Genomic DNA, 27,798 nt, shown 5'->3' on the forward strand with positions numbered 1-27,798 from the left:
AAAAAAAACTTAAACTATATTAGGAAAGCAGGAAGTGAACAAATATAACAGTTAATGATTGTAAAAGTACCAGATGGAGGGGTAGGATTTAATAAGCTTTGCTTCTTCCTACTCCTTTGGATACGTGGAACTGTGAACTGATTATGTAAATAAGATAAAATAAAAAATATTGAACTAAACTATATTAGGAAAGCAGGAAGTGAACAAATGCAACAGTTACTGATTGAAAAAGTACCAGATGGAGGGGTAAGCTTTGCTTCTTCCTACTCCTTTTGGAAGGAACTGTGAACTGATTATGTGATGCATTCAATTGTAATCTGATGCATGTTCAAAAGAAATAAAACCATTACCATTACCATTAACATAAATTACATTTTATTACAATTTATTACAAATTACAATTACAGTTTGATGTGGTCTGATGTTTAAAGTGCTCCTGAACAAAGGAACATACATGAGAACATAAAGCTGATAGTATAACACTTTTATAGTTAAAATTAGACAAATAATTCAAGGAAAAGTATAAGCATAAAATTGTGTGTGTGTTATATGTTCTGGCCCCCTGGACAATTTTGTAAACTTGATGTGGCCCATGAGTCAAAATATTTGCCCACCCCTGATCTATATGTACCGTCTTCATGCTTCAGTCATCATATTTTTTGTCAAGTGTGTTTTGTTGGGCAGCCGTTCAATGGTCAATCCAGCATTTGAGCGATAAAATCGTAAATCGTTCCTGGAATTAGAACCATGCACACTTGGAGAAACGCCCGTCTCTATCCTGTCTATCCTATAGTCCAAAGGCTGCACCGTGACACCATTGCTCTCCGTTAATTGATCATATGACATTATTATTAGTGGCGATCACTTATACGTTTTACACTAGAAATGTCCAAGTGTGGCATTGTGTTGCGAGTTAAATGCCAAATGAAGAGAGGAGGGTTCTACAGCTGAACTTTTAGTTTAGTAGAACTATTACTGCAGTCGTCGCAAATGTTGATTGGAGGAAATTGTCAAGGTGAAGATAGAAAAACGGTTTCGAGAAGGGGAGACACCTGTGTGCTGGTGCTTCCGGAACACCCATGAAGAGACGGGGATTGACCGTACGAAAATACTGCATTATAAAATCACATTCGTTCAAGTCATTGTAGAGAAGACGTTCCGCCTCCCATCCCAGATCATTTCATGCTCAGGTCAGACTAGATAGGACAGCTCTAGTCTGAGAACAAGATCCAGTCTATATTTTTCATAGTAGTTTTTTATAGTAGGAGGCATATCCAGACAGGAATGGCGTCACTTTTTTGTAGTCTCAAATGACGGTCGTTCCATCCAATGGCGTGGGGCCTCTGCTCATTTGGCTGGTATCACCTGAAACAAAGGTGGCTGTACTTGTTAGAGGCTAAATGACTGACTCTTTCAGGGGGGAAGAAAGGTAGCGTTTTATCCTTCTCAGCCCAGAATACGGACTTACATTGTCCCAGAGCATGAAGTGTTGAATTCTACACCCTGATTTCAATGCTTTGAGAACCTCATGAAATTGGTTATAACCCTCTACTTAGTAGGTGCAGCTACTGTGATCACAGTAATCCTTTACATCCATCCTTACCCGGAATTGTTGTGTGACTCAGGTGCAGGAAGCAGTTCACGGTGTGACGATAGAAGAGTGCCGAGCAGCACTGCAGAACCACAACTGGAATGTTCAGAAAGCTGTGCATTACCTGAAGGTAAAAACACCTTTATTAGTATGCAATGAAAATCAACGTATTTGGCAATGCACTTTTTGCATGTGATATGTTGGGGTATCCCGCCTCTCGCTCGAAGACAGCTGGGATAGGCTACAGCAACCCACCGCGACCCTTGTGAGGATGAGCGGTAGAAAATGAATGAATGAATGAATGAATGTTGGGGTATGGATACACCTTTCATCTCCACCACGTCTCTGGTGTTGTAGCCTTGAATGTTGGCTGATACCGATACTGGTAATGGTAATGGCATGCACAACGAATGAGCCAATTCAAGAAACAATACAAGCAGTTGATGTTTGCTAAATACAAGGATGAAGAGTCTTGAACCAGTCATGATGTGCTATACATATCACTATATTGACACTTACTATGGTACCCATTATGTCATTGGATGGTCATATCACCTCGTACTTCGGTACGTGACAAAAATAAAATAAAAAAAAAACTTAAACTCTATTAGGAAAGCAGGAAGTGAACAAATGTAACAGTTACTGATTGTAAAAGTAGCAGATGGAGGGGTAGGATTTAATAAGCTTTGCTTCTTCCTACTCCTTTTGGACATGTGGAACTGAACTGATTATGTAAATAAAATAAAGTAAAATAAAATACAAAACTAAAATAAAAAAACTCAAACTACATTAGAAAAGCAGGAAGTGAACAAATGTAACAGTTACTGATTGTAAAAGTACCAGATGGAGGGGTAGGATTTAATAAGCTTTGCTTCTTCCTACTCTTTTTGGACATGTGGAACTGTGAACTGATTATGTAAATAAAATAAAATAAAGTAAACTAAAATAAATAAAATAAAGTAAAATAAAATAAAGTAAAATAAAAAACTTAAACTATATTAGGAAAGCAGGAAGTGAACAAATGTAACAGTTACTGATTGTAAAAGTACCAGATGGAGGGGTAGGATTTAATAAGCTTTGCTTCTTCCTACTCCTTTTCGACATGTAGAAACTGAACTGATTATGTGATGCATTCAATTGTAATCTGATGCATGTTCAAATGAAATAAAACCATTACCATTACCAATGAATGTTGGGGCATGGATACACCTTTCATCTCTGGTATTGTAGCCTTGAATGTTGGCTAATACCAATACTGTTTATCTTCCTATCAGTCACATTCCAGACATAAATGAACTATCACATGAACTCCCAGAAACCAAAGCTCCAACACCAAAAAATAAAAGGAGCAAACTTTTTTAACAGCCGCAAGTAACTTGAGAAATGCAATCCATCAAAATAAAAGCCCTATGAAATAGACAATTACGGCTCGGTGAAGTCCTTGGTGGTAAAGTGCGACGCTTTGCTACTGATATTCAGTTGGGTGCATTCCAGGTCAGCTCCTGTGCCATTCAAGGGTAATAACATTTTTTAATGTAGAGCTTACTGTAACTGCAAACGAACGAATAGCCATAGAAAGCTGATGGGTGCCATTTTTTTCTAAGTGGATTCCTCTCCGGGCAGGACAAGGAGCTTTGTTGATCCTTCTGGGAAAATCAGGCCATTGTTGCAGTGATGAGCACGCTGTAAATATTTCTGGCGCTCCCTCCTCCCTGGTTGGGTCTGTGGTGGCTCTCTTACTTACATGGTGTGTGTGTGTGTGTGTGTGTGTGTGTGTGTGTGGATAGCGAAGGACTCCGGGGAGCAATTGAGTGCTGCTTAATAACCCGAGCAAAGTTTAGAAGATAAAAAAAAGGCCATCCAGAGGTCTGTTTCCATCTAAACAAAGAATGTGTATTTGAACTACCCTATTTAAAAATGTGCTTGTAAAAGCTCCAAACAAAGATTATTTTTGTTAATGTCTGGTAGTAAAAAGCATCCCCGATCCTGAGTTTTTATCAACTTTTTTTTTTTTTTTTATGCTCACAGGTGGAGCAGTTGTTCTGTTTGGGTCTGAGGAGCAGGTCGGAGTGTCTAAAGCTGCTGGAGATGTGTGACTGGAACCTAGAGGAAGCCAGTACGCAGATGTTGGATAATTATGGCTCTACAACGCAACAGAGGTACTGCGACACTAGGCTTCATTTTTACAGCTTAGTGCAGATCAAAACCCAAGTGGGTTGGTCTCAAGTGTTTGTACACTCTAATCTTTAACCTGTAGCTCTCCTTGGGGCTGTTTACGATACTCCCAGCAGCATTCCAAATATTCTGATCGCATTTCGGAAAAAAAGATGCCAGCTGCTGCTGAAATGTTACTATAAGCGTCCCTTTATTTACACCAAGTCATGCAGCCAAGAAAAAAAGGAGCTAAGCTCACGATACGCCACTAAGGAAAAGAGGAGCCAAGTTCCACGACCGGTACATTATGTCACGTCGCCAAGGATAAAATAAGCCAAATTCCACCACCGGCACATCATGTCACGTCGCCGAGGAAAAGAGGAGCCAAGTTTCATGACCGGCACATAACGTCATGTCGGCAAGGATAAAAGAAGCCAAATTCCACCACCGGCACATCACGTCAAGTTGCCAAGGAAAAGAGGAGCCAAGTTCCACCACCGGTTCATTATGACAAATTGCCAAGGATAAAAGAAGCCAAATTCCACCACCGGCACATCCCATCATGTCGCCAAGCAAAAGAGGAGCCAAGTTCCACCACCGGTACATTATGTTGCGTCGCCATGTTGCATCGCCAAGGAAAAGAGGAGCCAAGTTCCACCACCGGTACATTATGTCAAGTGGCCAAGGATAAAAGAAGCCATATTCCACCACCAGCACATCACGTCACGTCGCCAAGGGTAAAAGAAGCCAAATTCCACCACTGGCACATCGGGTCATGTCACCAAGGAAAAGAGGAGCCAAGTTCCTCCACTGGTACATCATGTTGCATCGCCAAGGATAAAAGAAGCCAAATTCCGCCACCGGCACATCACGTCATGTTATCAAGAAAAAGAGGAGCCAAGTTCCACCAACGGTACATTATGTTGCGTCGCCAAGGATAAAAGAAGCCAAATTCCACCACTGGCACATCACGTCATGTCGCCAAGGAAAAGAGGAGCCAAGTTCCACCCCCGGTACATTATGTCATGTCGCCAAGGAAAAGAGGAGCCAAGTTCCACAGCCAGCACATCACGGCACGTCAGCAATGATAAAAGAAGCCAAATTCCACCACCGGCACATCATGTTTTGTCGCCAAGGAAAAGTGGAGCCAAGTTCCACGACCGATACATTATCTGAAGTCGCCAAGGTTAAAAGAAGCCAAATTCCACCACCATCACGTCATGTCGCCAAGGAAAAGAGGAGCCAAGTTCCACGAGCGGCACATCATGTCACATTGTCAATGAAAATAGAAACCAAGCACCAACGGCTGCCACCACACCATGGCACACCATATTGCCAAGGAAAAATGGAGCCAGGCTTCATTCATTCATTCATTCATTTTCTACCGCTTTTTCCTCACAAGGGTCGCGGGGGTGCTGGAGCCTATCCCAGCTGTCTTCGGGCGAGAGGCGGGGTACACCCTGGACTGGTCGCCAGCCAATCACAGGGCACATATAGACAAACAACTATTCACACTCACATTCGTACCTATGGACAATTTGGAGTCACCAATTAACCTAGCATGTTTTTGGAATGTGGGAGGAAACCGGAGTACCCGGAGAAAACCCACGCATGCACAGGGAGAACATGCAAACTCCACACAGAGACTGCCGAGGATGGAATTGAACCCTGGTCTCCTAGCTGTGAGGTCTGCGCGCTAACCACTAGACCGCCGTGCCGCCCGGAGCCAGGCTTAAGAATTTCAAATCCTTTCCTGAAGGCTGAAGTTTATCATTACGGCTGGTTATGCTTGATTCAGCACAGATGCGAGGTGCGTTCATGGATGTCAGATCATTACACGTTTTTTTTATTTTTTGGCATGACTGACATGAATCACTGGTTTAGAAAATGTTAAAAATAGCCCTCAAATTTTGACTTTGATTTTTTATTTTAGAATGCAGCCCTCATGGGGAAAAAGTTGGGACACGAATGACCTATGCAATGACTTTCTGTTTTCTACTCACATTCAAGAAAAAGTTTCTTAGTCATCCAAGTTACTTGTTGGATGGTTCGATTCTGTATTTTCTCAGTCTAATTCAAATCTTTCTCATATTTGCAGACGGTGACAGACATCTCAGGCTGCAGAGTCCTGATTGGAACTTCATCCTCAATAAAACATGGCCGACGCTGATCCTGTGTGACCCCTCAGTCACAAGACTGTTAGAGTATGGAAAAAAACACACGCTCACCGAACTCAACACAAAATACCACCTCCGCCATTTCACATGTATTGGTGTTTATGAAAGACACTTCCAGTTTGGACTGGTCACATTGCTACCTGATAGCGATCACACTTTTTTAAAGATCCTTTGTATCACTCTGTTATTAGAGCTGCAATTACCGGAGAGACGTTCTCTGATCTTTAAAAGTCATTAAAGGAAGTCTGCTCGGAAGGTGAAAATGAGTTGGACGGCACAACTACACAGAAGCACTTTGCTGAAAACGTTCCCCCTCTCTCTATGCCAAGAGGTCATCAAGAACTGCAATTTACTTTAGTCTCAGTTGAAGTCAGGCTAAAAGCCAATCTCCTACACCGGGCATGTATTACCGCTTGGAAGCAATTTGGTTTGCAGATCAAATTCCAAAGAGTCAAACCATACCTCCTCATCCTCTAACTAACATTGATTTGTGTGTACAGGCCTCATTGTACAAGAAGTACGTCCATTTGGTTATTAATAGGAGCGAAGGCACCGGATGCTGAGACCCCTGCACAGAAAAGTAGTAAGTCAAAGTGTTATTTCAGAACATGATACACAAAAGTTATACTTTGAATTTTCAATGCGTCCTGACAATTAATTTGTAACCAAAAATGCAGTAATGCATATGAATGTTGCCCCCATGGCTTCACTGCCTCTGCAGACTATATTTTTGATTTTATTCTTTAAATATATATATAGCATAGTGGCTTGTTGTGGCGCCTGAATAGCACATGGTCACACACTGCTGTGGGATGGCATTCCAGCTGTCAACCATGAGTCATCCAGTGTAGTTTTATTGGTCACTCCTGCATGGAGAGCGTGCCCAAACTCACCCCAAGTGTACGGTTAGATTGCGGGAGTGTCAAAACTGAGAGATAATCTACAAATTTACAAAATTAGTATATTGGGGGTGTCCCAAGTGTAGCGCTTGACTTGTTTTTTGTAATACAAAAAAAAAACGCTTGGTGGTTCCAAAATATCCAAAATATTTAAAACCATACTTACGTATTTTGGGCCTAAAGTAAACATTTTTAAATGACCTACAAATACAAAAATGTGATGAAGTATAGTACTAAGGAATCATACATCATAAATCACCGACCATGTTCTCATACATTAATAAACTTGTAATATTATTTGGGAATTAAAATTAGACAAATGACAAAGTTGGAAAATTTTCAAAAAAAAATTAGGTTAGTATAAGAGAGTCATAAACATTACGGAAAATTCTGTACAGGCGTTTATAACAGTTAATTGTTTCCAGACCCAAACACAATGAATACGATTCATTGTCAATAAATGTAATATTTTGGTAGAGCATAAAAATTTTAAATACTTTTTTTAACTTTAGACATGAAATTACACTCTTATAGTCATCTTTACTCACACCTTATCATTATTTTAGCTTCAAATGTATTTATTGAAAAATGAAGCCAAAAATTTACCACTTCCACACGGAATGGGAGGAGAACATAAGGTAATGTGTCAATGTTCTGTGTCATTACTTCCACTTTGTGACCAGAATGCTACAGATCACTTGAATTTCAATATGTTTTGATTAAAAATAGCCTACAAAATAGTGATAAAAAAAAGCCATCTATATAGCGAGGGAGCGATCATCGAACCGCAATATTTCGAGGGTGAGGATGACCCAGCAAAAATGGAAAAACTACTAAATTGTACCAAAACCCAAAACTTTCCGGATCTCAAGGAAATTGACATAAATATGGAATGAAACATTGGTGTGGGGAAGTATTTCCCCGGCGGACCGCTCCCAAACACTAGCCTGCCCCCTCGGCGTTTATTATATTATATTATATTATAAAGACGAGACAACACATTACAAAAGTTTGCCAAGCCACAATAATATATAAGTGTTGTGATTTTTGCAGGTTTTTTTCCCAAAAAACAGACTTCTAAAAACTGAAAACATGAAAAATAGAATTTGCGGATTTCACAGGGATCTACGTATATAACAAAGCTGTTTTTTTCCTGGCATATCTACATGCTTTAAGTCCGATATCAAAGTGGTCCCTGCATCCTTTATGCATGTACTATGCGGTCCTTTGTGGGGAAAAAAACTCCAGCCCCTCAATGAGTATCCACATATATAACCAATGAAAGCCAAGATTTAGACCTTTTTTTTCAAAGAGAAATAGAAATAAAAAAGACATTCCAGAATAATTTTCAGTGGTCAACACAACTTTAGAACAGTATGCATGTTTTTTTTATTTTTATTTTAAATATGCATTTCTATGCTTCAACCATCTACTATTTACTATATCTACTATACGAGCGTGCTGACTTAGTGGGCGTATTCTGGGTGACAACTGTCACTCATGTTCTCTCATGTGCAATAAGACCGCTGTCGGTAACGGTAAGCTCCCGCTGTGAGCATCAAGAGTCAAGTCTTCATGGAGAATAGATGATTGACAGATGCACGGGGGGGGGGATAGTGGGTAACATTTTCAGTAGCTTAGCGTTTGGCGTGATGACTTTGTCCGTGTGTTGTTGCTGTTTGTCTTGAACCAAGCTGCTGTAGACATGTTAGAGGACTGAAGTGAACTTTGTTGTGTCCCATAATTTACAATTGGTCCCTTTTTTTTTTTTTTTTTTTACATATATATATATTTTTGGCTGTTTTTTTTTCTTTCTTTGTGTATGTGCCTCCTTAGTTGTTTTGGTTTCTCCTCTTCTGGGTTGATTGAAATCATCATGAGAAGTTAATGCTGCCGGATTTATAAATGTATTTTTTACTAAATTATTTTTCACCTCTTTTCCCTGTTTATGATTCATTTTTTCCCCTTCATTTTCATCTTTGCAGCTTAATTGGGATGTTGCACTGCCTGGATTGTTTTTTTTTAGCATCCCTCCTGTTCCGCTGCTCCATTTGACTCGTTATTGACAACTTACAGAGTCTAATTAACAGGGTTTGGGCAGCTTGAAGCATACAGGTGTGCATTTGACACTGAAGAATTACATTTCATTTTAGTGGGTGTCAAAACATTTCAATTAAGGTTATGTCAAAATAATTGTGGTGGGGGGGTAGGGGAGTGGGAACAGGAAATTAATTAAACAGTTTCATGAATTCAAAGCTTTGAATTGGACTGTAGTGGCTGGAAAAGTACGATTGGCCGGTCGGCCAGTCCCGCCTCTCGTCCGAAGTCAGCTGGGATAGGCTCCAGCATACCCTTACTACCCTTGTGAGGTATAAAGATGGATGGATGGGCTGTAAAAGTGTGGCGTTAGACCATTCGGAAAGAAGAAACAAAAACATTTTAAAACCTGAAGTGATTTTGAGGCCTACGGTTAACCACTCGTATGTATGGGATCTGGGGACCAGCATACCAGCAAAACCAGCATATGTTGTTTTTTCGTGCTGGTATACTGGTCACCAGGCCAGCTAACGTGTGAAACTGTAATAGTTGCGTGCTGGCATACTGGTCTGGAGACTAGCATACCAGCACGAAAACACAACGTATGCTGGTTTTTTTCCAGCAGGGAAAGAGCACTAAAATCATCACACTGCAACTTAACACTCAAAAGGTAGGTAAGAAATATACAAGTACCAATGCAAACTGCTTCCCATCATGCATTTCATTGGCTGCCGATGTTGCACTACAGTCGAGTCATTCAGCTGTGTCCCAGCGGGGAAAGAGCACTAAAATCATCACACTGCAACTTAACACTCAAAAGGTAGGTAAGAAATATACATGTACCAATGCAAACGGCTTCCCATCATGCATTTCTTTGGCCAATGCCTGCCGATATTACGCGACAGTCGAGTCATTCAGCTGTGTCCCAGCGGGGAAAGAGCACTAAAATCATCACACAGCAACTTAACACTCAAAAGGTAGGTAAGAAATATACAAGTACCAATGCAAACGGCTTCCCATCATGCATTTCATTGGCTGCCGATGTTGTGCTACAGTTGAGTCATTCAGCTGTGTCCCAGCGGGGAAAGAGCACTAAAATCATCACGCTGCAACTTAACACTCAAAAGATAGGTAAGAAATGTCCCTTGTCTTTTTCAATAGTTTTTGACTAATAGTCTGTTGTCAACCAGAAAAGTATTAATTATTATCAATAAATAATTTGAATGTGACTGGTTTATGAGACTGGTTCTACGAGAACGAGAGCAGAATTAGATAATATCAAAAATACATGATTGCTATGCACAAATATGCAACAATATTTTCTGACACTGAGCAATATCAGCATTCACTTTGAGTCGCATTTCCGTCTTCCAGATAAATGGAATTATTAAGATCATTCCCCCTCAGCTTTTGATGTTTCCTCATTTAAATATTTAGCTCGTATTATGAATGATAATAGTTGGTGCAAAGTTGATACCATCCTCTGCAGCATCCGTGCCACGTTTGGACTTTCTAACATCCATTCTGTCATGCTTACGCTGCAGACATCTTGATAAACAAATTCTCGAGATATACCTCTTCATCAACTGATGAGGAGTTCACGGTGGGGAAGCGACTCCCCTCGATTTTACCTTTTCAACTTTGTGGTAGAAGTTTGTAGAAGGCCTTTTTTTGTGTGTCACGGTGCATAAAACGAGGCTATAAAAGCATGCTTGGATAACCTCGAGATGAGCTAGAACAGCTGACACTGCTCATTGCACGCATACAGATTTAACATTTATATTAAAGTTGACATTTAGATTTGGATTTAACTTTTACATTTTACATCTACATATCACATTTAGATATACATTTGGATTTAGAGTTTACATTTAACATTTAGATTGAACGTTTAGATTTATATTTGGATTTGATATTTGGATTTATATTTGACATTTAGATTTAAATTTGACAATTTAGATTAAAGTTTACACTTAGATTTGGATTTAACATTTAGATTTCCTATCTACATTTAACATCAGGTGTGAACTTTTGCGTTCAGATTTAACATTTATATGAAAATTGACATTTAGATTTGGATTTAACTTTTACATTTTACATCTACATTTCACATTTAGATATACATTTGGATTTAGATTTTACATTTACATATAACATTTAGATCGAACTTTTAGATTTATATTTGGATTTAATATATGGATTTATATTTGACATTTAGATTTAAATTTGACCATTTAGATTAAAGTTTACACTTAGATTTGGATTTAACATTTGGATTTCCTATCTAGATTTAACATTAAGTGTGAACTTTTGGATTTACATTTAACATTTGGATTAAGATTTGACATCTTGATGTAGCGGCGGCACGGCAGTCGAGTGGTTAGCGTGCAGACCTCTCAGCTAGGTTGCTAGGAACATGCTAGGTTAATTGGGGACTCCAAATTGTCCATAGGTATGAATGTGAGTGTGAATGGTTGTTTGTCTATATGTGCCCTGTGATTGGCTGGCCACCAGTCCGGGGTGTCTGGACTGTCTTCGTAGAAAATGAATGAATGAATGAGATATCGATTTATTACATATTTATATTTACCGCTTAGATTTATGATTTCGATTTACCATTCAGAATCGCAATTTAATTTCATCCTCAAATGTCAAGAAAATGAGCTAAAAGTGAAGTAAAATATCCAAAGTAAATATCAAAAATATATCCGCTCTCATCTCATGATGCAATCGGTCCTCTAAAGTATTGTGTATTATGTCGGTATTTTTGCTTTAATCTAGTGTACAGTACTTAGAACGGAAGAGTGCAGTCACACTCTGATGGTCATGTTCTTCCCACGTCTTCCACAAGTTCTGCCACTGTGAAAATAGCCCCCCCACTAGACACATTATACAAGATTACACATGCTGAGCTCCATTTGGACCAGCCAGCTGGAGGAGGGGAATTTTGAGGAGAAAATAATACCGGCGGCATCAGACTTACGCAGGACCTGATGGGGGGGCGGTGACGCCATGACGCATGTGCATGGAAATTTTATGAATGCTGTGGGAGACAAAAAGTGAAGAAAGGCAAAATAAATGGCAGGGGTGTCCAAACTGTGGCCCGCGGCTGTTTTTTTCTCCCGTCCCAAAGCACAAAAACTCTAATTTAATATAGAAAAAGCAGCAGCAAAAATTTAATTTTACAGGAATAAGATCAATTTTTTTTTTTCGAAATTTCATGAGAATAACTGAGAAACGTTTGTAGCATTTTAATTGAAATAACTCATTTTATTTTCTATATTATTTTGTGTGCTTTTCTATTTTTCTTCCATTTAGATAGACATTCAATTGAAATTTAGCAATAAAATATTCTATTATATATGGTAATACATGGTATTTATTACTGTTTTTGTTATGAACTATCATTGTTTTTACAACTTTGGAATTTTTCCAAATGTTTTTAAAGTTTTTTTACAAATTTGGAAATCAGAAACTCAGAAAAAAGTTGGAATTAATTTTTTTTTTAATGGCGGAATAATATCAGAAAACACAAAGCTGTCATTTTTGGGAAAAGTTCTAATGTTGTGAGAATAAAGTTAAAATATTATGAGAATAAATTTGTAATTATGAGAAGAAAATTCACAAAAGGAAAGAAATAGAAATAGAAATTAAAATAGTATAAACTAAAAAAAAAAAAACAGAGCAGCACAAATGGGAAAGAAAATGTTCCAATACCGATCATCCAGGACCAGGATCTAGAGGAGTCTGAATACTCACTACTGATCTCTCTTGCTACATCTTCTTCTTCTTCAGCTGGACTTCTTTGACTGCTGTACAAAGCTGGAACAACAAGTTGCATTCACAGACAGTTTCATGAAAATATGTTCGTGAGGGCGAGCCTTATCTACTGAATTTGTGGCAGTATAAATGTATTTGTGGCGGGCTGCCATCAATAAATAAATGTCTGAGAAACACTGGCATGACATGATCCCCACAACTCCACCACCTCCAACTTCGAAGGCTTTCAAACGGCGCTTTCTCTTTTGCATTTTAAACCTCACTAAAAAAAAACAAAACTATCAGAATAAAAACAGATCAGACTGGAGATTGCTTCAATTATTGTAAACAAAAGCAAAATTGCCAAATGTGTGATGGCATCTTATTTTCTTTATAAACAGACACTTACAACCTGGGGGTAAGAAAAAAAAAAAACCCCTCTCACAGATGGGAGCCTCACATCCTGCTGTCAGATGTCAGCATGGTAATCCATAACAAATATTACAATAGTGCGGCTTAGAGCTACTTCAGAGCCGTACACCAAAAAAGGAACGGATATGAAAAATCTAAACTAGATAATAAACCTAATTCACAACTGTAATGACTCACTAAAATGTTAAGACTGCGTCTAATATTTGTTACAGTACAGTGGTGGGATTTTTTTTGACATCTTGTCATATGTCAAATGCAGTTTTTATTCATTCATTCATTTTCTACCGCTTTTCCTCACAGGGGTCACGGGGGTGCTGGCCATATTTTCATAGATAGAGCACAGAAAACCTGTTTACAACCTTCTAAATACAGTTTCTAACATTGCTCGAGACCTCTAAACATGAAATAACACCCCTATAGTCGCCCTGACAACCGTGTTCCTCAATATAGTAGACATAAATAAGACTTTTTTGGTACACAGCAGAATTCATGGTTCCACTTATCGCAGCAAGTTCAGACAGCCCCAGACCATCACACTACCACCACCATATTTTTGTCTCGAGTATTTTCCCAAAGTTCTTGAGAATCATCAAGATGTTTTCTGGCAAAATTAATACAAGCCAATTACTATTCCATATTTTCATAGTTAGAGCATTAAAAAAACAGTTTACAATCTTCTAAATACAGTTTTTAACATTGCTCGAGACCTCTAAACATGAAATAACACCCCTATAGTCGCCCTGACAACCGTGTTCCCCAATATAGTAGACATAATAACGGAAAATAATACATAAATAAGACTTTTTTTGGTAGACAGCAGAATTCATGGTTCCACTTATCGCAGGACATTCAGACAGCCCCAGACCATCACACTACCACCACCATATTTTTGTCTCAAGTATTTTCCCAAAGTTCTTGAGAATCATCCAGATATTTTCTGGCAAAATTGATACAAGCTAATTATTATTCCATATTTTCATAGTTAGAGCATAAAAAAACTGTTTACAACCTTCTAAATGCAGTTTCTAAAGTTGCTCGAGACCTCTAAATATAAAATAACACCCCTATAGTCGCCCTGACAACCGTGTAACCCAATATAGTAGACATAATAATGGAAAATAAGACATAAATAAGACTTGTGCTTGTGTATTTTGCTGTAAATGTCCTTCAGTCATAAGGGAGCTTAGTGCCAGGTGGACAGGAAGTGACATCAGAGTTGAGATATAGCTTAGCGTGGTTTTACGGCCGCAATAGTAGACAGTGTTAGGGGTGATTGTGCTTGTTAATTCAAACACGCAATAAAAGCTTGTTGTTCTGGTGATGAAGTCTGGTGCTTGTGTGTCTCACGGACCATTATGGTAACATTACTGACACCTAGGGACCGGTGTAGAATACTACATATCAATGCAACATCTTTGAATACTTATATTTTACTTCATTTTGCCGCTTATTATATATTTTTTAAGCAGCAAAGGTTCAAACGCAAAATTATGTGGGGTTACTTTTTTGTAATAAAAATAGCTTATTTGAAATTCTGTTTGTCAAAAAAAAAAAAGTCACCAAGAAATACAAACGCCGCAATTGAACTTTGATTTCTTGTTGTTGCTTCCATGGCTCAAGAGTAAATCGTCAGACAGACTCCAGTGGCTCTGCTGTTCAAATTATAAACAAACAATCTTAACTTAATCACATTGTTGCTTGCTTATTATTATACCGCCAGCAGGAGATTTGGACCGTTTCCAGCCATGTCTTTAAGTGTGTGTGTGTGTGTGTGAGAAAATACCATGAGAATGGTTTGACAGATTTTCATGGAATTCGACAGGTTGGGGCTTAGGTTTAATTTGGGACCCCAACCTCAAAAATAGATGGAATGACAGTCAGAAGGAAGACAATTCCAACCACGGATTCATTAAGATGCTCCCTGTCTCACACACACACACACACACACACACACAAAGACACACACACATAGCGCGGATGCTCTGAAATTCATATGCAGTCCGTCATTTCCTCAGTCTCTGTGTAGTGGCTCTGCAATGCATTCTGGGATGGGTCATACTTGCGACCCACAACTATTTTTTATTGTCTAAAAATACTATTTAACAAAAAATCAACAAACAAAAAATGTAATTAAAAAAACAGCAAAAATTAAAAAAAAATCAGCAGTAAGAATAAAGGAAAAAAACGAGAAAAAGTTTAAATTTTACGGAAATAATGTTAGAATGTTATGAGGAAAAACCATGACATAGTAGTAGCATAAAGTTGAAATATTCATGTTTTTTAATAATAAATTAATAATAAAGTTAATAATAATAGTGAATAATTATCATAAGTTAATAGTAATAGTTAATAATCATAATAAATAAAGTTTAAAAAATGAGAAAAAGTTTAAATTTTATGGGAATAATGTTAGAATGTTATGAGGAAAAACAATGACATATTAGTAGCATAAAGTTGAAATATTCGTGTTTTTTTCAATAATAAATAAATAACAAAGTTAATAAAAGTTAATAATTATAATAATAATCATAAATAAAGTTTTTAGAAAATGAGAAAAAGTGTAAATTTTACGGGAATAATGTTAGGAAGTTATGAGGAAAAACAATGACATATTAGCAGCATAAAGTTGAAATATTCATGTTTTTTAATAATAAAGTTAATACAAATTAATAATAAAATTAATAATAATAATAGAGTTAATAATAGTCATAAATAATTGTTTTTGAAAACGAGAAAAAGTTTACATTTTACGGGAATAATGACATTACGGAAAAACAATGACATATTAGTAGCATGAAGTTGAAATATTTGTGCCTAATCGTAATTAGGCCTGACAATTTTTTGCTGATTGATAATTGTGCTACAAATTATCAGCGATAATCAATATTAGCGACAACATTCCCATTTTTTCATAAATTATTGTCAAGAGAGGTGTAATTCCCATTTGAACCAGTAGGTGGTACCAATGTATAATGTACAGTGTAGTACATGGAGTGTAGTATATGGAAACACTTGCACCTTAACTTATATAGCAAAGGATAGCCACCTTTTTTTACTCTGTCTTGTTTTTGTTTTTAATGTTCTATTTACCCTAACACGGACAAAACTGAAGAAATTCCTGTAAATAGTCCCAGTTTTTTTTTTATACAAGGTGTTTATTGGGTTGTATTTTTCCCAGGCAGTCGTCTTTGAACAGGCATTGAATAGCCTAACTGACAGACGGCGGCTTTATGATAGTGTGAGACAAAATAATAAAGCCACTGAAGCCACATGAGGTGCCCTTGACACCCACACATTGTATGTGTGTTGCCCCCCCCCTCAACTGTTTACAGTATAAGATGTCTGTTTTTCACACATATCTTTGACAGAATTGTTGATGGAAAAAAGCCGTTGTCTGCTGAGAGATGAATAAAGCCATCCACTTGCCTCATGGAATGTGTGAACTGTCAAAAAATATTTTTTTCTTTCTATTTCTATTTTCTATTTTGACTTTATGCAACCAAAATAACATTATTTTTCCTTATAATACTAAAAGTATTTTTCTCATAAAACGACACTTCACTTATTATAGCTTCTTTCTATAAATATTCTTTCATTCATTCATTTTCTGCGAGAGGCCGGGTACACCCTGGACTGGTGGCCAGCCAATCACAGGGCACATATAGACAAACAACCATTCACACTCACATTCATACCTATGGACAATTTGGAGTCGCCAATTAACCTAGCATGTTTTTGGAATGTGGGAGGAAACCGGAGTACCCGGAGAAAACCCACGCATGCACGGGGAGAACATGCAAACTCGAACTTGGGTTATCGAGTTGTGTGGCTTGCGCGCTAACCACTCTTTCACCGTACAGCTTTCTCTTAATATTTGTGACTGAGTTATTACAAGTTACTTCTTGTAAATTTATTGCAATATAACTTTATTCTCAAAATATTTTGACTTTATTTTTCCCATGTGTTATATAGTATATGATTATTGCAATATTTGAGTATAATGTTCATCTAGCTTGTTAAAAAAACACACACAAAAAAACAAAGAATATATAAATTTGTAATGTTTTGATTACAATTGAAATGCATCAATTCCATCATGGCCAAATTTCTTTTATTATGAAGCTTATTTTGCACTGAACAAGAAGTCACTGAGCTAATGCTTGTGTAGCCGCTTTGTTGCTGCTTTGCGATAATGAGTACAAGATGACAAGATACTTCTTGTAAATTTAGTTCTTGAAATATAACTTTATTTTCATAATATTTTAACTTTATTTTTTCCCATGTGTTATATAGTACACGATTATTATGAAGCTTACTTCGCACTGAACAGGAAGTCACTGAGTTAATGCTTGTTTAGACGCTTTGTTGCCGCTTTTTTGTCGTTGATGCAACCCATGTGGACATAAACTGGTGGCTCTCTATTTTCTGTCATGCCCCCCACTGGGTGACAAAAATATTTTTGCGGCCCCCAGTTTGAAATACTATCGAAAAATATTTATTATTTACTGTATCTGTTGAACAGACTGAAGTCGAAACTACTAAAGTACGTCAAATGTAGACATGTTGCCAGGCCTGTACAGTAGTAGTAATATTCAAAGTCCTTCCTGCCTCCAACGCACCCCCACCCATTTTTGACGAAGACTTGATGAGTTATTTAACATAAGTGGCCACAACTTCCTGTAAAGTCCCACTGTATTTATTCATTAATTTTCCCAAAGCCTTTTAACAGCACGGTGTTGCGATTAATCGTCTCCCTCGGTTCCTCCCCGTGGTTAATTTGACACAAGTAAAATAGTTAGTCCTCGCTCGTGTTTTTTTTTTCCACCTATGAAGTCATGTAGACGTTTTAGTCTTGGATGGCAGCTGTGACTTCCAGGAGTTCTGGACTACAGCTGATAGCTGGCTTTTGCAGCCACGGGTGGGCTTACATACTTTTGCCTCCTTTCCAGTCTTTGTGCTGCTCAACCAAGCATACTGACTTCATTATACTTCATATTTACCCAAAACCTGCCTTAAATCCACCCTCGTTTTATTTGCATGACCGAGGAATGTTTATTACTTACAAGTTTCCTTTCATTGGGATAAATACCCCTCAGACTAATTAAACCTGATCCTGCATTAATTAAGCAGCTGTAATATTCTTTAACCGGTACATTCCATTCAAAAAAATGTCTGCATTTACTCTGAGGTGTGTTGTTATCAACTTGACTCCACTGCGACAGGATTACTTCACTGTCATTCCCAATTAATGTGCCTCAAAGTTGAGCCCAAAATATTAAAAACTTTTCTAGTGAGTCAAAATTACCATTTGGTCGCTCTTGTAACTTACATAAACGTAACTCAACATTGGTTCTACACTTTGCGTGAAGTATGATTCCTTATTGGCAGCACGGCGGTCGAGTGGTTAGCGTGCAGACCTCACAGCTAGGAGACCAGGGTTCAATTCCATCCTCGGCCATCTCTGTGTGGAGTTTGCATGTTCTCCCCGTGCATGCGTGGGTTTTCTCCGGGTACTCATGATCGCAAAGCAGCAAAAAAGCGACAACACAAGCATTAACTCAATGACTTCATGTTCAGTGCAAAGTAAGCGTCATCATAAAAGCAATTTGATCATGATGGCATTGATGCATTTCAATTGTAATCTAAATATGACAACTTGATATATTGTTTTTTTTTTTACCAGCTAGATGAACATTATACTCAAATATTGCAATAATCATGTACCATATAACACATGGGAAAAAATAGTCAAAATATTAGACTATATTTTAATATTTTGAAAAAGTAAAAAAAAAATATAGGGAAAAAATAGTCAAAATATTAGACTTTATTCTAATATTTTGACCTTTTTTAGTCAAAAAATAGTCAAAATATTAGACTTTATTCTAATATTTTGACTTTATTTTTTCCCATTTGTTATATAGTACATGATTATTGCAATATTTGAGTATAATGTTCATCTAGCTGGTAAAAAAAAACCCAAACAAAAACAAACAATATATCAATTTGTCATATTTAGATTACAATTGAAATTCATCAATTCCATCATGATCAAATTGATTTTATGATGACGCTTACTTTGCACTGAACAGGAAGTCATTGAGTTAATGCTTGTGTTGTCGCTTTTTTGCTGCTTTGCGATCATGAGTACCTGGAGAAAACCCACGCATGCACGGGGAGAACATGCAAACTCCACACAGAGATGGCCGAGGATGGAATTTAACCCTGGTCTCCTTGCTGTGAGGTCTGCGCGCTAACCACTCGACCGCCGTGCCACCTGAGATAATTCAAATAAACTACAAAACATTTGTTCTGGTGATCAAATCTGGTGCTTGTGTGTCTCACCGAACACTAAAGTAACATTATACTGACACTTAATAACTATAGTAGAATACTACAATACTTCCAAATATGACAACTAATTAAACATTCTCTCCACAGGTCAACAAAAGACGGGACAGACCAATGACGGATCCTTAGTGTACAGTCCCCGGCTCGCATCCCACCAAACAGGATAGAAAATGAATTGTTATATATCTGCTACACTGATCAGGTGGTGAATATCTCTTCTTAACATCATCTGGAATGGATGCCCACCAACACCAGAGGACATGACGTCTTTGGATATTGGATGCCGGTAAATGAAGCAAAGCTAATTAAAGATATTTCCTAATTAAAGAATGTTCCCCTGCTCCATCTGTCAAGTTATTTTAACTCCAGAACTGTCAAAACTGACCTGTTTATCATCAAAAAAGCACTAAGTGGTTCATGTTTTTGTTCTTGAATACAATAGTTTCTCACCTTCTTCATCAAAATGTTGCTACGTCACTGTGACCAATAGGAAAAGTGCATATTGTAGCGTAACTTTGTTAGTTAGCTAAGAAGTACAGAGTCAAGTGATGATGACATCATAGGCAGACTTACAGTTTCTGTTTCCAGTGTATTAGCAAGCTATTAGTCCGCTAATAAGAATGTTTTATGATTAAAAACACAGTTAGACTTAAAATTACACCCAAATAGTCCTGCCGCAAGGCATGCTGGGTAACTTGCGGTGTTTTCTAACATTTTGCAGTGTTTGTCGCATTTTTTGCTGAAATGTCATCAAGGAAGTAAACAGGGAGTGGCGTTAATAGTCTTGATAGTCATCAAAATGTTGCCACATCATCATAGGAAAAGCACATATTGTAGTGTAACTTTGTTAGTTAACTAAGAACTACAGAGTCAAACAATGATGACATCATAGGCAGACTTAGTTTGTTTCCAGTGTATTAGCAAGCTATTATTCCGCTAATAAGAATGTTTTTCGATTAAAAACAGAGTTGGACTTGCACAAAATTACACCCAAATAGTCCTGCTGCAAGGCATGCTGGGTAGTTTCTGGTGTTTCCTAATATTTTGCAGTGTTTGTCGCATTTTTTTGCTGAGAGGTCATCAAAGAAGTAAACACGGAGTGGCGTTAATAGTCTTGATAGTCATCAAAATGTTGCCACGTCACTGTGACCAATAGGAAAAGCACATATTGTAGTGTAACTTTGTTAGTTAGCTAAGAACTACAAAGTCAAGCGATGATGACATCATCATAGGCAGACTTACAGTTTCTGTTTCCAGTGTACTAGCAAGCTATTAGTCCGCTAATAAGAACGTTTTATAATTAAAAACACAGTTTGACTTAAACAAAATTACACCCAAATAGTCCTGCCGCAAGGCATGCTGGTAACTAGTGGTGTTTTCTAACATTTTGCAGTGTTTGTCGCATTTTTTGCTGAGATGTAAACACAAAGTGGCAAAGTTAATAGTCTTGATAGTCAATATTTTATTGTTCATAGATCACTACCCAGCATGCCTTGCGGGCACTTGTATAACAGTTGCGGTATGTTGACTCCTTATGTTAACCGTGACGCATTAACAGGCTGTAATAAGGTTTATTTCACATGTACTCTATTTAAAAAGTAAGTGAATTGTCAGAGAGGAATTTAGCGACATGGAAGTTGACAGATTTCCTGGAAAAGGATATCCGTAACTATGGATACAGTGAAGCACATTTGGATTTTCGCCTGATTTATTCCTTGGAAACTTCCAAGATCCTCATGGCAAGGGGATGCCAACAAGTTTACCCGACTTTGCTGCCGCTTCTCATCATTCTGCTACATTTCAGTTCCTTCCTTGTGCTCCTTCCCTGCTGTCAGTGGTGTTCACTGTTTTACCCAGCAGCCCCGGGCATCCCTGACGGCTCTTCACAAGACTAATGTGTGTGTGTGTGTGTGTGTGTGTAAGACATAGAGGGATGTGTTAAAAAAAAGAGAGAAAGAAATGATGAGGTTTGAGTGTAACAAGTTAAAAAAAAAGGAAGCACTGATCGATACCAGACCCCCAAGGGCACGGCAGGAAGCTGGGCACATGGCAGGCGGTATCTGTTAGAACCAGTTCTTCCCGGGAATGTGTCAAGTTTTTGACATTGAACTGCTGGTGTTCCGCCATTCAAACATTGAATTATACACGCTGATGTAATTTAGGAGCAAGATGGGAAGAGTGAAGGGATTTGTGATGGAGTTCCCTAATCTATGGAATGGCACTTCCATAGAGATCCACGGCTCTTCCTGTTCATGAATCGAAGACTCGAAGACTCGCACCCAGTGGATGCCCTCCGTTTGCATCAGTGACTAAGAGGCAAAGCTCTCTTAGTATTGTTAAGATGGTAAGTTAGTGGTAAAGTAAGCATTATATGAATACACTCTGTTTGTTTTTGCTTTTTAGAAAACAGTCAGAGACACACAACTTTTTCAGATAAGAAAAATTACCATTTTCTAACACACACCATCAATAATGTTTATAGCACAAAACAGCACACAAAAAAAGAAAATAAAAGAATAGTAAGTATAGTACGGACATGATGTATAGTCAGGCATTTTTTTTGGACATGATATATAGTAAGGGATATTTTTACATTTTTGGACATGATGTATAGTAAGGCATTTTTTGCATTTTTTGGACATGATGTATAGTAAGGCATTTTTTGGACATGATGTATAGTAAGGCATTTTTTGCATTTTTGGACATGATTTATAGTATGGCCTTTTTTTTGCATTTTTGGACATGATGTATAGTAAGGCATTTTTTGGACATGATTTATAGTAAGGCATTTTTTGCATTTTTGGGCATGATTTATAGTAAGGCCTTTTTTTTTTGCATTTTTGGACATGATGTATAGTAAGGCATTTTTTTGTATTTTGTAGACTTGATATATAGTAAGGCATGTTTTTTGCATTTTCTGGACATTATGTATAGTAAGGCATTTTTTCGACATGATGTAATAGTAAGGCATTTTTTGGACATGATGTATAGTAAGGCATTTTTTGCATTTTTTGGACATGATGTATAGTAAGGCATTTTTGGGACATGATGTATAGTAAGGCATTTTTTGCATTTTTTGGACATGATGTATAGTAAGGCATTTTTGGGACATGATGTATAGTAAGGCATTTTTTGCATTTTTGGACATGATTTATAGTATGGCCTTTTTTTTTGCATTTTTTGGACATGATGTATAGTAAGGCATTTTTTGCATTTTTTGGACATGATTTATAGTAAGGCATTTTTTGGACATGATGTAATAGTAAGGCATTTTTTGCAATTTTGGACATGATGTATAGTAAGGCATTTTTTTGAATTTTTTGGACATGATGTATAGTAAGGCATTTTTTGCATTTTTTGGACATGATGTATAGTAAGGCATTTTTTGGACATGATGTAATAGTAAGGCATTTTTTGCATTTTTTAGACATGATGTATAGTAAGGCATTTTTTTGTATTTTGTAGACTTTAATTATAGTAATGCATGTTTTTTGCATTTTCTGGACATGATGTATAGTAAGGCATTTTTTGGACATGATGTAATAGTAAGGCATTTTTTGGACATGATGTATAGTAAGGCATTTTTTGGACATGATGTATAGTAAGGCATTTTTTGGACATGATGTATAGTAAGGCATTTTTGGGACATGATGTATAGTAAGGCATTTTTTGCATTTTTGGACATGATTTATAGTATGGCCTTTTTTTTGCATTTTTGGACATGATGTATAGTAAGGCATTTTTTGGACATGATTTATAGTAAGGCATTTTTTGCATTTTTGGGCATGATTTATAGTAAGGCCTTTTTTTTTGCATTTTTGGACATGATGTATAGTAAGGCATTTTTTTGAATTTTTTGGACATGATGTATAGTAAGGCATTTTTTGCATTTTTTGGACATGATGTATAGTAAGTCATTTTTTGGACATGATGTAATAGTAAGGCATTTTTTGCATTTTTTAGACATGATGTATAGTAAGGCATTTTTTTGTATTTTGTAGACTTGATATATAGTAAGGCATGTTTTTTGCATTTTTTGGACATGATGTAATAGTAAGGCATTTTTTGGACATGATGTATAGTAAGGCATTTTTTGGACATGATGTATAGTAAGGCATTTTTTTGTATTTTGTAGACTTGATATATAGTTAGGCATTTTTTTTTTAGACATGATGTATAGTAAGGCCTTTTTTGCATTTTTTGGACATGATGTATAGTAAGGCATTTTTTTTTGCATTTTTGGACATGATGTATAGTAAGGCATTTTTTGGACATGATGTATAATAAGGCCTTTAATTGCATTTTTTCGACGTGATGTATAGTAAGGCATTTTTTGGACATGATTTATAGTAAGGCCTTTTTTTGCATTTTTTGGACATGATGTATATAGTAAGGCATTTTTTGCATTTTTTGGACATGATGTATAGTAAGGCATTTTTTTGCATTTTTTGGACATGATGTATAGTAAGGCATTTTTTTTGCATTTTTGGACATGATTTATAGTAAGGCATTTTTTGGACATGATGTATAATAAGGCCTTTAATTGCATTTTTTCGACGTGATGTATAGTAAGGCATTTTTTGGACATGATTTACAGTAAGGCCTTTTTTTGCATTTTTTGGACATGATGTATAGTAATGCATTTTTTGCATTTTTTGGACTTGATGTATAGTAAGGCATTTTTTTTGCATTTTTTGGACATGATGTATAGTACGACATTTTTTGGACATGATGTATAGTAAGGCATTTTTTGGACATGATGTATAGTAAGGCATTTTTTGCATTTTTGGACATGATTTATAGTAAGGCTTTTTTTTGCAATTTTTGGACATGATTTATAGTAAGGCATTTTTTTTGCATTTTTTGGACATGATGTATAGCAAGGCATTTTTTTGGACATGATGTATAGTAAGCCATTTTTTTGCATTTTTTGGACATGATGTATAGTAAGGCATTTTTTGCATTTTTTGGACATGATGTATAGTAAGGCATTTTTTTGGACATGATGTATAGTAAGGCATTTTTTGGACATGATGCATGTATAGTAAGGCATTTCATGCATTTTTGGACATGGTGTATAGTAAAGCATTCATTGACCAATAAAATATGTGATACAAAAGTAGATTTGACATACCAGAATGTTTGTTATTTCTATGTGAACATAAAATAATATAAAGCATCAGACGTAAACAGCAACAACCCCAACTTTGTTGAGTGTAAACATAAAAAGTCAAATGACAGACTTTAAGGACTGTTCAGGAAGTTATAGAATTCTAAAAGAGCACAGAGATGGTGACAAGTTGTTTGTACATCTCTTTATATTGATTTTGGTATATTTTAATCAAGTTGTTAAATGGGGTTTTATTTGTTGGTTAAAAACCCTTGTATGCAGTTTTCTGTATCTGATGGGCAGTGTCCTTATCTGCCATCTGTTTCCGTCTGTATTGCCCAACAGTCATTAAAAAATAAACTTTCTAAATTGGCCACCAAATTAGTCTCATTGCCTCCAATACAAGCACACAGGAACATAAAGGAACAGTGCGGCCATATGGAACAATAAGCATCACCAAACCGCTCACATAAGGGAGCACTTGAGGGGCCACTACAAGGGTCATGTGATACCTGGATGGGGGAACTTATTCAGTCAAATAAGAGTCATGGAGTACTTAAAGAAGAGCAAGCCTCGTGGGGGAGTCGTCCTTCTGTTATATCATATAACTCTGTGGAAGTGTGACCACTAGATGAAGCCTCATTATATACTCCTCCTCCTCCTTTTCCTCCTCTTCCTCTTGGCCAAAACCCATCATCCAACTTATTTCATCGTGCTTCTTCACAGTCATACGCATTCACTTTATGTCTGACTTCCTGTGTTTCTCACTTTGCATTTGTTGCAGTGGTGCCTTTAGTTTACTATTTCTGCAGCAAAATTGCACTCAAACGCTTTGCTCTCTATAATGCTTTTACTGTCATGAAAAGATTTTAAAAAAGCAACAGGAAAGCTTGACATGTCTGAAGCGTATATGCTTGCTTGGTTTTGTATTTGCTCCAACTATGAAAGTAACATTGAACATTCAATCCTATAATTCATTTATCATAGTCAGACTGTAGTGGTCTTAAAGTCAAGTCAGATATCACAATAGTATCGTCTGTAAAGCATTGAGGTGACCCAGAGTCACGTCGGGATAACCACAATGTGGAGATACAGACACGATGCCTTCAGGGTCATGTGGTTGTTGTTATAATGGAGCCTTTGCTAAGTTGAATTGTTGAGGAATTTGTAAGGTATTTTCTTTGGATGTGATGTATAGTAAGGCATTTTTTTGGAGATGATTTATATGAAGGCATTTTTTGGACACAATGTATAATAAGGCAATTTTTGATATGATGTATAGTAAGGCATTTTTGGCATATTTTGGACATGATATATAGTAAGGCATTTTTTTTGCCATATTTTGGACATGATTTTATAGTAAGGCATTTTTTGGACATGATTTATAGTAAGGCATTTTTTTACATGATGTATAGCAAGGCATTTTTTTGGCATATTTTGGACATGATTTATAGCAAGGCATTTTTTTACATTTTTTGATATGATGTATAGCAAGGCATTTTTTAGACATGACGTATACTAGGGCATTTTTTGGCATATTTTGGACATGATGTATAGTAAGGCATTTTTTGGACATGATTTATGGTAAGGCATTTTTTTACATTTTTGGACATGATGTATAGCAAGGCATTTTTTGGCATATTTTGGACATGATTTATAGTAAGGCATTTTTTTGCATTTTTTGGACATGATTTATAGTAAGGCATTTTTTTAAATATTTGGATATGATGTATAGCAAGGCATTTTTTGGACACAATGTATAATAATGTATACTAAGGCACTTTTATGAACATGATGTATAGTCGGGCATTTTTTGGACATGATGTATAGTAAGGCATTTTTTGCATATTTTGGACATGATTTATAGTAAGGCATTTTTTGGACATGATTTATATAATTTTTTATAGCATTTTTTTTTACATTTTTCGATATGATGTATAACAAGGCATTTTTTTTAAAGAAATGATGTATAGTAAGACATTTTTTTTGCATTTTTTGGACATGATGTATAGTAAGGCATTTTTTTGCATTTTTTGGACATGCTGTAAACTAAGGCATTTTTTTGCATTTTTGGGACATGATTTATAGTAAGGCATTTTTTTTGCATTTTTGGGACATGATTTATAGTAAGGCATTTTTTTTGCATTTTTGGGACATGATTTATAGTAAGGCATTTTTTTTGCATTTTTTGGACATGATGTACAGTAAGGCATTTTTTTTGCATTCTTTGGACATGATGTATAGTAAGGCATTTTTTTGCATATTTTGGACATGATGTATAGTAAGGCATTTTTTGAACATGATGTATAGTAAGGCATTTTTTGAACATGATGTATAGTAAGGCATTTTTTGCATATTTTGGACATGTATAGTAAGGCATTTCTTTTCTTTTTTCGGACTTGATGTATAGTAAGGCATTTTTTTGGACATGATGTAGAGTAAGGTATTTTTTTGTATTTTTTGGACATGATGTATAGTAAGGCATTTTGTTTGCATTTTTGGACATGATGTATAATAAGGAATTTTTTTGCATATTTTGGACATGACGTATACCAAGGAATTTTTTTGCCATTGTTTTGGACATAATGTGTCAGGAACTGTAAAAAGCCAGCCAGCAAAAACCAAGACGTGTAAAAACAAAAGACAACCGTGGCAAGAAAATCGACGGGCAAGTACTCACTCAACTACTGATTAAACGCCAGAGAGCGAAGGAACAAGGACATCATGCATGTGGTGGAAGACGAGCAGCAGTCAAGGACTTGGGGAAGCTTGAGGTAAAATCTGGCGATTAGTACAGCTGTGAGCTGAGCTTAAGTAGTCAGGATGATGATAGGAATCAGGTGTGTGCAGGAGTGACTGCTGGTCAGGATGCACTTCAAGGAGGAAGCAGCAGGCGGCAGCAGAGCGACAAAACGCAATCATGACACGATAAGAAGTCAGGCATTTTTTTGGACATGATGTACAGTAAGACCTGTTTTTGAACATGATGTATACTCAATAAAAACCTATAAACTCAATACGTATTCATATGTTTTTTTGAGTGAGGCAAAAACAGGTGATGATGCAACTACACAATAGAAAAGCTCATGAATGGTGCCGTTTTAAGCTGTAAAAACGGCCACAAGGTGGCAGAAGCACATTTATAAGCGCTAAGCATGCATCTACGAGAGTCTAATCTCTAATCCAATCTAAGCCCTAGAACACAATATTCTGTTTTTGTCAAAAACCAGTACTAAAAGGGATGGCTTTTAAAAAATGGCTGGGATTAAATGAGTTAGGATGTTCGTT

At 36.7% G+C, this 27,798-nt stretch overlaps 1 protein-coding gene and 1 long non-coding RNA gene across 11 annotated transcripts in view; one reads left to right on the forward strand and one right to left on the reverse strand.

The window, feature by feature from the left end:
- tnk2b (tyrosine kinase, non-receptor, 2b) overlaps positions 1-9,471 on the forward strand; it is a 54,861-nt gene extending 45,390 nt beyond the window's left edge. For 9 of the 10 annotated variants that reach the window (XM_058069185.1, XM_058069191.1, XM_058069190.1 and 6 more), the window contains 3 exons: positions 1,626-1,721; positions 3,620-3,750; positions 5,844-6,177. In XM_058069185.1, coding sequence (XP_057925168.1) covers positions 1,626-1,721; positions 3,620-3,750; positions 5,844-5,850 — 234 coding nt within the window. In that variant the 3' untranslated portion in view covers positions 5,851-6,177. Of the gene's footprint in view, positions 1-1,625; positions 1,722-3,619; positions 3,751-5,843; positions 6,178-6,422 lie in introns of those variants that run through there. The other variant, XR_009129193.1, reaches the window with a different exon arrangement.
- On the reverse strand, positions 352-27,291 carry LOC131126540 (uncharacterized). Its single transcript, XR_009129195.1, has 3 exons — positions 27,191-27,291; positions 1,604-1,715; positions 352-1,365 (listed from the first exon to the last, which is right to left on the reverse strand). It is a non-coding gene; the product is annotated as an uncharacterized LOC131126540 (long non-coding RNA).
- Between the last annotated feature and the right edge of the window lie 507 nt (positions 27,292-27,798).

This window comes from Doryrhamphus excisus, chromosome 3 (genome assembly GCF_030265055.1).
Source record: "Doryrhamphus excisus isolate RoL2022-K1 chromosome 3, RoL_Dexc_1.0, whole genome shotgun sequence".
In the NCBI taxonomy this organism is placed as follows: Eukaryota; Metazoa; Chordata; class Actinopteri; order Syngnathiformes; family Syngnathidae; genus Doryrhamphus; species Doryrhamphus excisus.